Source organism: Aedes aegypti, chromosome 2 (genome assembly GCF_002204515.2).
Source record: "Aedes aegypti strain LVP_AGWG chromosome 2, AaegL5.0 Primary Assembly, whole genome shotgun sequence".
Taxonomy (NCBI): Eukaryota; Metazoa; Arthropoda; class Insecta; order Diptera; family Culicidae; genus Aedes; species Aedes aegypti.
Genome location: NC_035108.1, coordinates 431,959,848 through 431,971,668, shown reverse-complemented (window position 1 = coordinate 431,971,668; position 11,821 = coordinate 431,959,848). Strand labels below are relative to the sequence as shown.

The 11,821-nt window shown below is 37.8% G+C and overlaps 1 protein-coding gene across 1 annotated transcript in view; it reads left to right on the top strand.

Annotated features, from left to right (window-relative positions):
- The first annotated feature begins 1,192 nt into the window (after nt 1-1,192).
- Nucleotides 1,193-11,821, top strand: part of LOC5569882 (laminin subunit gamma-1) — a 42,786-nt gene continuing 32,157 nt past the window's right edge. Inside the window, exons 1-2 of the mRNA XM_021847772.1 lie at nt 1,193-1,351; nt 1,491-1,847. Coding sequence (XP_021703464.1) covers nt 1,654-1,847 — 194 coding nt within the window. The 5' untranslated portion in view covers nt 1,193-1,351; nt 1,491-1,653. The remainder of the gene's footprint in view (nt 1,352-1,490; nt 1,848-11,821) is intronic.

Sequence of the window (11,821 nt, the reverse complement as noted above, 5' to 3'; positions counted from 1 at the left end):
GCTTTAGAAACTTGATGACAAAATATTTTTTAACAAATTTTTTGTGCGAAAAATGGTCAAAATTGAGGAGAAATGTCAAAAAATGCCTCAATGAACAACTTTGCAGAAGAAAGTTCTTTTCTAGGACGTTTCTATCACAAGGTACAACTGATCTATATCAGTTAATACTTAACACTTACTTGGGGCGATCTGCTCCAGTGTGCGTGGCTGGCATTGTTTAATAGGAGACCTGACTGTATCTCGTTGATCATCTTTTGTCGTGAGACGGAATAGTGCGCTCAACTGTAACAAAACCTGTGATGCATAGCGGCTAAATCACACTTCACAAAAACAATACACCTATCATCAAAGTTCATTGTCGTTTGTCCGGAAATACGCACTCCATCACGCAATCTCCAAGCACACATATGAAATCATTCGGATTAAATCTAATAAAATCATATCTCATGACAATTTTGTTCCCTTCCTCTAACAGCCACCCTCATCGCTCAGATCGAATCTCGAGACGACACACTACAGAAAAACAAAACAGCCGCTCAGCCGTAAATTGAGCATCTCCTTTTCGTTCATTCGATTTCCTGATGCTAGGCATCCGTTGCCCGCTGTGCTGTGTCCAGTCAGTCAGTGTGCTCATCAGGTCCAGTCGAATCTCCTCCACTCACTGATGCCCATAAATGCAGTCGTCTTGATTGACTGATGACGCTACTGAGATGCTTGGGGCCCTTATTTGTTCTAAACTCGTTCGTCGTCGGTTGGATGCGATGTGCGATGCGGGTCGAAAATGCAATCGCACGCACGGAGAAAAGTCTGGAAAGCTTGATATATTTTTTTCTGGCAATTTCTCATCGGCTGATCCTTGAGTTGTGTAGTCAGTGAATTCTAACTAAAATTTGTATATTTCAACAGATACGCGTATTTGGATCCCAACTTCAAGTCGAGTTTAGTACACGACACTGACAACAGCTGCACAGTTGAAGTCGAAATACGCGTATTTGTTGAAGGATACAAGTTCTGCTTGGAATTAAATGCTATAGTACTGATTTCGATTTTCATGATCGATAGATCAGCAAAAATAATTGACTGGACGATTTTTTTTTCTTCGTGCGATAGGACACAAACGCATGATAATGACCTCTCGAGAGGCAACAACAAACGACGACGACGATGACGACTCTAACGAGGAAGATCAAGTGTAATGTATGTCGCGGTATCGTTCTACTTAGATCAAGCCTGGGGGCGAAATACGTAGCCTTTGTGTCTGCTGTCTGGCTATCAGTTAGTTTGCAATCAGATTTCATTCGCGACGATACGGTTCCGTGCAATCCACATATTGGAAAGTAAAATTGTTCAGGTTTGGTCAAAAACGGCAACATCTAAGTTGAAAATTATCTAAATTCCAAAGGTTGCATAAGGCAAACAATTCAATCAGTTACGCATGTGGAGGTGATTACGTTTTACATGCGAATAAGTTATTATTCATAAATTTTTAGGATAATTACTTTATCTATAAAAAACGAAAACCGGGTCAACTAAATTGTGCAACTCGAAACCGCAATCGAAATCCGATGTAAAGTGTGCTGGAAAACAGGATTTGGTTTACAACATAAGCAGTGTGAGCGATTCGAATAATCGTAGAAAAGAAATGTGCCAACGATGATAAAGATCCGTGAAGTGATCCGCCAAAATGATCCACCAATCAACCGTCGGCGCGGGAATGGTGATTGCCGTGCGACCCGGTTTTTAACGACTCCATTGCAATCAATCGGTATCGTACTGTGCTTAAGTGTTGTGCTGATTAATCGGTGCGGTGCAACCCGCGAGGATCATGTTTGCTTTCGATATGACAGGTAAGATTGGGATTTAGGCTAAATATTATAGTTATTTACATAATGAATATAAATTGCGGTGATAAGAATCTCGGAAATTGTGTCTCTTACGAAGCAACAAACTAAGAATTACTAGAAAAAGAGAACCCTGATTATATATTATATATATATCTCCTTGTTATCCCTCCTGAAACATTACTAGAGATTCAGAGGAGACAACGCTATCACTCAGTAGCTCCTATTCTCGATTATACCAAGAACGTGTTTGAATAAATACCAAATTGATCAAAAATCCTCTTTATTCACTAAAATTGAAACAAAACATGTGATGGAACAATGTTAGAATGGTAATCGCTCGCAAGTTCGCTCAATCTAACTTGCCGTTTTTCTTTTAGATGGGACAAATTACCCCTTCCTCCCACTGCTAGCTGTTCTATTTCCTAAAACTATGCCAGTGCAGACAAACAAAAATTGTAGTTGAGCTGGTGAATTGCATCCGGCTTCTAGTGGAACCGCCGCATTTATTGAGACCACATAACTCCATTTCCATCAGGCGGCTTTGCATATTTTTTTACCGAACGAGGCGGGTCTGTTGTTGTCATTTCGGTGTATAACGTTCACGTTCCGTCGTGTCATTTGATATAGCATGACAACTGACCCCATTATCCCGAACGCCACTACCCCAAAAGCGATTATCCCGAATGGGTCATTACCCCGAACGCCACTACGGCTTCGGCAACATGCGACTATTATCGGCAACCAAATTTCAAACGCCAAATACACAGTATATTTCTATCAAATCACACCAATGAAAACATTCAGATGATTCTTTGTTCTGTCAGCTTCGCGCTGACGAGATTTCCGAGACGACACAAATAATATCGCCAGAGATGTCATCGAATCAAATGAACACGCCTCAAAATGCGACTGATTTGGAGCTGCCGAACAGATTCGCCTGCAGCGCTTATGGGAAAGTTGCTGAAGAGAATGAGGCTGCCGACAATAGTCACACTGACAAGAGATGTTCGCAGCGTTGCAAAAACGCTTCCAGAAAGATTTTAACAAGTCTGACGGTGTGAATCGATAAAGGATTGAGCAGCGCATAAATGTCAACAAACAAACACGTAATTTGTCTGCTGATGTCCGAGAAAATTACAAAAGAAGCGCGGCATCGGCTTAGGCTGTCGAGAATACGTAAGTTCCTTTTTTATATGTTTGCGGGCAAATAATTCTTACGATACTTCAATAAAAGATTGGCTATTTATGTATGCGGCTCTAATGTAAAGAGGTAGCAACTAATGGTGCGTATGGTAAATTTGTCGTTTGAACTTTCATCCTATATTTTCCCTTCTTCCATATGTCAACTGTTCTTTCAAAAAATCCTGTTGGCAACTATCTTCTTTTTCTTCTTTCTGGGCATGTTAAAAGAAAAGTTACATAGCTGCAGCCGTATTCAACCAGTCCAATGAGAAATTAGTCGAAAGAACAGCTTATTTCAAAAGAAGGGTGAATCATCTATGAAATGCAAGTATTTGAAGATGATGCATATCTACATGATCAAATATCAAAAATCGTACACTCCTTTGGGGCCGTCCATAAATGACGTAGCATTTTTCACTGATTTTTTACACCCCCCTCCCCCCTCGTAGCATTTCGTCACAAATTCTGATACCCCCCCCCCCTTGGAAAATACGTAGCATATCAAGCAACCCCCCCTTCAATTTTTTTTATTTGTTTTCCTTAGCAATTGGGTTAAAACAAAAAATTGGATTTCAAAAGTTCAATACAGATATTGATATTAATTACTGACTGAAAAGTAAGGACAATCTAACGAGAAAATGTTTGATTTGCAGTAGCGCTCAAAAGTAATTTGGAAAACAGTTTTAAATGAACTTTCCTGCTTAAGTTGTTGGCTAAATTGTATTACTTTTGCTGTTGTTACCATGAAAAATTAGTTTACAGCTGAAAATATAGAAAAAAGGAAAAATCTTTGATTGGATTGATGAAGCTAACAGTAACGAGTTAGGGTACAATAGATTTTATAATATATTGAAAAGAAATTTAGTTTTATTAGAGAATCGTTCTTTATTATTCGTTGTTAGGAAATAGATTTCAATGAAAATGATCAAAATAGGATATATTTGATTTGAAATGGATATTTGTCATTTTCATCAAAATTCAAATCCATTTAGCAATCTAGTGCCAGATGTAGAAAAGATTACACTTGTATTATTTGAAATGTTCAGAAAATCTTAGCGATTATTGTACAAGTTATTCACCTTTATTGATATTTCAGCTTAACTTCATTATCGTTCCCCATACTAAAATAATCTTACACAAACTATAACGAAACAAATAAATACTAAAAATAATATTTCTTCAAATTCCCGAGTTATTAAGAAAATTGAATGGTAGAACAATGTCGATAGCATTCGAATCTGTTGTCCAGGCTTTTACTTCAAGTTTTATTCAGGCTATTCCATCAAGAGCATTGATATATCAAATCAAATCGATGAGTTGATTGGGTGGAGATCTTCTGCAACTTTGAGAGCATAATTTTTTAAGGAAATATGCTCTAACAGAAAATATGAATAAAACTAAAACAATGTTTTCCAAGTCGTTAAAGCCTTGATTTTTAATCAATTTATCTATATTTAAATTTATTTATTTATAAATAAATTTACTATTACATGAATATAATGTTCACATAATTATTTAAAGCATCAAAAAATCTGTTTGATTGCACTACAGAAAATCTAAAATTTCTTACATTTTTTTCCAATCTTGTTATAGGAATGTTTTGAAGCTGAATCATCACTTTAGAACCCAACTTCATAAGCCAAACAATGAAAAAAGAAATTTGATAAAAAAGTAATATGTCATTTTTTCAGCGCCTCTTATTATACCGACGTGTTTCAAAATGCTACGTCCACTAGCTAGGACCCCTCCCTCCCCCTCGTCACACATCGTCACAAATTCGTGAAGCCCCCCCTCCCCCCTAAAAAGCTACGTCATTTATGGACGACCCCTTTTCGATGCTTATGTCCATTATCTTCGGTAATTATTACTTTTTTTCAATCAACATTGTAGAAAAATTGAAAACGTTCCTTCCGGGTAATGGTTTTCCGGGTAATGTGTAAGTGTCGCAAGTAGAATGGTGAGCACGTAAACCTTTCGTGTGAACGCAATTACTAAAATTCTCTGTGCAAGTTCCATGAAAAATCATCAGAAGTGCTTCGTTTTGGGGACTGAATAACATTGCATCGATTCAGCTGTTATATCGCTGTAAAGTGTCGTGATATGTGCTGAAAAATTCCAAAAATAAAAAAACATCATAAAGTTTAACCCATCGAAGCCATATTGATTGACACTCGTAGCAAGCACGAAATTCGAGCAGTGTGATCTGTATTGGTGCTAAATCCCACCTTCAATACCAAAATGTCATCGCAAGACTCGATAGTGTCCACACAAACTCGCAGTAACTCAACAAGTGGTAAAACCAGATCTGACTCCGACATGAGTGTGAGCGATCTCGCAAAGCTCCTAAAGTCAGAGTTCGCCTCGTATCAGAAATCCACAAGTGATGAACTCAAGAGAATGAGTGACTCCTTAATTCAGTTTGCTTCGAATCAAAAAAGCTCAGAAGAGAAACTGGACAGAATGAGCAATTCTCTCTGTGCTCAAATGGAGAAGCTAAAAACCGACATTTCTGCTGATATGAAGCTGCTGCGTGAAGAAAATAGCACCACAATTCGGAATCTGATTAAATCCTTGGAGGAAGCCAAATCGGATGCAGTGACGGCTGTGGATCGAAATACGCGTATGAATGACCTGATTGTTAGGTCAGAACGCGAGCTAGAAAACATTGGGCAAGATTAACCTATCCCTACACGATATTGTTTATATCCATGTTTCCTTTCCTGTGTATCCCATGACTCTCCTCCTAAAAGTCGAATGCTGTGTTGTTGCTGCTGTTGCTGTTGGAGGTGAACATTGGACGACCGGATGAATGGCTGGAACTGATGCTGCTGCAGTTTGCTGAATTTATTTAGTTTTTTGCGTCACTAGAGTGAATTTATATAAATGGTTGCTTTAGTTAATTTGATTTTCTTAACTTTTAGTATAGTATTCAATTATTATTTCCTCCTAATTGCTCTCGCGTTCTCTTATGCTTATGGCTAGTAACTCTGATTCTCACGTCTCTACAAATGTTTGTTTGCCCGGGGTTGTACTGAAATCGGCTCTGCTTCAGGGAAAGTTTTCAGTTTGTTGTATCAACAGTCAGAGCATTTGTGCTCGCAAGATGTCTAAGCTCGATGAATTGCGTCAAATGCTTGTGATAGCGAGGGTCGATATTCTATGTGTGACAGAATCCTGGCTGAATGAAAAAACTGACAACAGTATTCTACTCATTGATGGATATCACTTTATTAGACATGATAGAGTTGGTAAGATCGGAGGAGGAATCCTTATATTTGTCAAAAAAGGTATTAAATTCGATTGTGTAGCTAAATCTGACGGCTCTACCCCATTTGGCATAATGCCATCTGGCATAATGCCATCTGGCATAATGCCATCTGGCATAATGCCGTTTGGCATAATGCCAATTGGCATAATGGCCATTTGGCATAATTTGAAGAATACAGTTCCTCAAATTATTGTCCTCAACTTTTGGCCTGATAATGATCAGCCTAAATGAAATACATGTCCATTCTAGACAACATAATAGAATCATTTTCGATTTTCGACCAGTGCCCTTCAAGTCACACTTGTAGCTGTGAGATTTTATTCACGTAGCTTCATAAAGAAGTTATATGAGGAGTAAAAATTTGGCATCGTAGAGTGGGCCGACTTTTATCATTCTTGTTATGCTCTTTGAACGTCTGTCTTTAATTATTTTTAAAGCATTAGCTCAATTTCTATCCGTCGCTTGGGTGCCACAATTTTATATTGATTTTTTTTGAGGGCGCAGAAGTTAAATATGAAGAACATCCAATGTTCCAAAGAAGGAAAATCTCAAGAGAGATGCTTTGCCTTAAATGCTACAACAATCAGGTTATACACGGTTATTAGTTAAGCAGAATATTGCGCCTATTGCTGAACGGCCTTAAATCTCGCCTATTACTGAAGAATATGTGTATTCCTAACGAATTTTACCTTCTTTCAAAAATAAGCTGTTCTTTTAGTATGCAGCGTAGTGAATCATAGGCACGCCATGATCGATTTTTTATTACATCGGATGCCCTTGGCACCGTGTTGATTCAAATTTCCCGGACGCTTCAAGTTCCGGAAACTCATCTTAATTGAATGAGCACGACTCAGTGGTGAGATCCATGATATGATCACGACTAACCGGATTACCGATATTACTCGGTTACGCATTGCATGCCAAACGAGTATGTTTCTGGTCCCATCGGTCGCTCCCGCTGGAGCAAGCGACACATCCAATGGACTAAACACTACTCAATCCCAGACACTGCCCCTAATTCACCCAAAAGTCATTTTTCTTCTGATTTATGCATGGAGAATGTAAAGGACGTGGTAATTATGGACTTTAGACGATAAAGTCGGAATTTAGTCTAAAAACATCGCGAAAAAGCCACTGTCCGGCATACGCAGCGTCCGGTTGTTATGACTCGCTAAACTGCAAACTCATAAGAACAGCTCATGTTTGAAAGAAGGTGAATTTTAGTAATGCGCTGCCCATTAACCCATGGTCATTTTTTCGGAATTTCAGACCGAATTGTTTCCTCCCCTGTGGTCAGTTGTCCACACAAAAATTTTAAAATTTGTATGGACTGTGGTCTTCGGCCAAACCCCCCTTCCGCCCATAAATGACCACATGGCTCATGGACGACCCCTAATCTAAATTAATTACCCCATATGTTATGGGATGCCTCTCCAGCGATATGCTCAAGCTCAGATGTGACAAGTAATAATGTTGGTAATATTATTATCATCAGCCTCAAACGCACTATGTGGAAGAGCCTATCTTAAAGTATTTCCTCGCTCTTACTTCACATTAACTTCATTGGACTAAAAATCATTGTCAATGTTAGTCCCTTTTTCCAGTCAATTTGACTTGTCCTAGACAAACATTTCAAGCACTTTAAGGGGCGGAATCCGTCATTGATTTCGGAATTTTAAAAAACAGTTTTTTCGTTCAAAATCAAGAAAATTTACAGGAAAATGTTGGAAGTTTCGATGATGACGATGATTGCAATGTTAAATGTGAAATGTATGAGAAAAATATATTTTTTATATTATGCCAGATGGCCGTTATGCCAAATGGCTATTATGCCAAATGGCCATTATGCCAAATGGCATTATGCCAAACGGCATTATGCCAGATAGCATTATGCCAAATGGGGTAGAGCCAAATCTGACAACCAGTCAAGCACTCCACACACTGAATACTTAGCGATTGAGGTTTTCATTGATAATCAAAAATTACTTCTTGCTTGTTTCTATAATCCACCAGAAATAGACTGTGTTGATAGCGTTGACAATATTCAACAAAACTTCGGATCGAAGTACGAAAATACTTTATTTTTAGGAGACTTCAATACGAATCTGCTTGATCACAATTCACATAAAACGTCCAAATTATTGTCAGTTTTATCTTCATTCAATATGCATAGTTTAGGAAATGAACCAACATTTTTCCATACTTATGGTTCTTCACAGTTGGATCCAATGCTTTTTAGCGACGAATCAAAAGTTTTACGATTTAATCAAATTGATGCCCCGGTGTTTTCTAAGCACGATCTTATTTTCGCATCGTTTGATTTCAACATGGGTCAGAATGATAATGAACATTGTTTTCGTGACTACAACGCTCTAGAAGTTAATGGATTGGTTGAAAGCTTTAATAATATCAATTGGTCATGCTTTTATAGCACAATCGATCCAGACCATTTACTCGAGTTTTTTAACTCTGAAATGACCATTTTACACGATCAGTTTGTGCCTATTCGCACTTCATCTTCTGTTAAGAAAATTAATCAGTGGTTCAATCCCACTATTAGTAAAGCAATAGTTGATAGAGATTTAGCGTACAGAACGTGGAAGAATTCAAAATCTGATAATGATCACAGTATTTTTAAACGTCTAAGAAATAAAGTAAATAAATTAATCCATGAAGCTAAGAAAAGCTACTACGCAGTTCACCTTGATCATAGTTTACCAACACAAGAGTTATGGAGAAGACTGAAATCGATTGGGGTTGGTCGAACCAACTCATTCCTTAGTCATAGATACAGCGCTGATGAAATCAATACATATTTTGCAAGTAATTTTAGTAATCGTATCCAAGCGGACTATACGAACGACAATGTGAACCATAATCATAATGGTAATCCCATTTTAGACAATGTTACTACTAGGTTGGGCAACACGTGGGTTACCAGGACAAAGACCTCGGCAAGCTTGGCTAAGCAACGGCCTGCCTTTTGAGGTTGGGTGCGTCAAGGACCTCTTTTCTTGGCTAGCGCGATCTGGAGCACCTCTCTGGTCTCAAGGTCGGCTGGAGTACTCTATTAGGCTAATCAGACCTCGGATATTGGGTTGAGTGTAATTGAAAGATTTACTGTTTCACAATTTATCCTGTATATTGCCCTATTTGTACATAGCTGTGTGGTGGGTGTGCAGTGTGGTGTAATTGATTAAATTTAATTCTACTTAACCGGCCGGTATGCTCGGGATCTCTAGAGGGATGGTGGTACGGTAGACTGCGGAACTCTTTCGGTGGAGGTGGCAGCGTGGAAACGCCGAACGGGTACTGGAAATGGACGTACGTTGGACTCAACTACTAGGACCTACCCGTCCTAGGGGCTCCGTCCACGCGGCTTTGCTGTCCTTCGGAACCGGAACGTCGGCCAAGGAGTTCTGTGGATTCGGTCGCTTGGGGTTTGGGGAAGAACCAACTAGGTTCACTTGCCCTAGAACTCGTTCGTAGTTTGCGGGATAAAACTACACGGGCCTTAAATACATAAATATTCCTGTTTAAGGTCTAACCTTTTAGGTTACAGGCACAAGCATACCTGATTCGCATCAATGCTCCTCACTTCACTTATTAGCTTCAGCTAATCTTACTTAAATCCTCCTTCTACAAATATTTTCAACTTCTCAACTTCTGGTAATATTTCTTCAATCTTCCTGATCACTTCTAACGTCCGCTTTGAATTAGATCTTCGTAGGAAATAGACCGACTCAATCCTTCTTCGTTCCCTACTCCCTCTACCGTTGGGTTGTCTGTTCATCTTTTTTTTTCCACTGAACTCTAACTGTTCTACTTTTATTTATGGCTAATTTTATTGTAGTGTAGTGTACTTTTTTATATCAGGTGTAGGGGTGTTTTTATGGCATGATAGCATTTAAATTTAAAATTTCATGGAGGCATATAAATACTAACAATAGAAGAAACAAAAACTTACAAACTAACAGGCTTATTGTTACAAACGGTAACAACAATGAATTTTACTTTGATATTGTCAATGAAGTTGATGTTATTAATGCCTTATATTATGTAAAATCAAACGCTGTCGGCTTGGATTTGCTCCCTTGTCCGTTGATTATTAAACCAATTACTCATATTTTTAATTCTATAATAATTTCCAGTAGTTTTCCCAAAGGATGGAAAGAGTCAAAAATTATTCCCATAAAAAAGAAACCATCCAGTGATTTACTTAATAATTTGCGACCCATAAGCAATCATATCTGTGCTTTATCTAAAGTTTTCGAGCGATTGTTGAAATCACAAATATGCCGATTTGTCGAACAAAATAAACTTATCAGCAGTTTTCAGTCAGGATATCGCCCAAAACATAGTTCGAAAACTGCAATGTTGAAAATATTTGATGATGTAGGTTTTGTTTTGGATAATGGTAAGCATGTCGTGTTGATTTTTCTTGACTATTCTAAAGCATTTGACACCATATCACATAAGATACTGTGTAGAAAACTTCGTCATAATTTTAATTTTTCGATGCATGCAACTAATTTAATTCAATCATATCTTAAAGATAGAACTCAAAGCGTTTTCAGTAATGAAATGTTTTCCGCCATGATACCCATTGCATCAGGGGTACCTCAAGGATCAATTCTTGGGCCCATTTTGTTCTCCTTTTACATAAATGACCTACCCGGTGTACTTAAGCATTGCAAAATACATCTTTTTGTCGATGATGTTCAGTTGTATTACGATTGCAATGACAATTCAGCTTCATCTATCTCTAGGAAAATTCATTCTGACCTAGCTAGGGTCGAAGAATGGTCGTCTAAGAATATGCTATCACTGAATATCAAAAAGACTCATGCCATTTTTATTAGCAATACAAGAAGTAATTTATGCTTAAAACCCACCATTGTTTTGAACAATGAAACCATTGAGTTCATAGATCATGCTACTAGTCTGGGGGTTATTATTGATGAAATTTTTTCTTTTGACAAGTTCATCCTAAATCAGTGTGGAAAAATCATTGCAGTCTTAAGAACATTAAGTAAATCCAGCTCTTCTTTTAATGTAGAAACTAAACTAAAATTGTTTAAGAGTTTAATTTTTCCTTATTTTGTGGCGTGCGACTATCTTTTATTCGATGTTTCTTCATTTGCTCTTTCTAGATTACGAATTGCACTCAATTCATGTGTACGATTTGTTTTCAATTTGAACAGATTCTCTAGGGTTTCACACCTGCAATATCGACTGATTGGCTGTCCTTTCGAGAAATTTGGTGAAATGAGAAGTTGCTTATTTTTGTTCAATCTTTTAACCACAAAGCAACCTGGCTATTTGTTCAATAAATTGGAACCCTTCAGAAGCAATCGATCGAGAAAGTTTAGAATATCACGATATAAAACTTCAAGATATAGAAGGTCGTTTTTCGTTAGAGGCGTGATGACTTGGAATCTACTACCCAATAATTTGACCTTAGAAACATCCTATATAGCATTTAGGAGGAAATGTATTGAATACTTCAATTAGTTTGAAAATAATT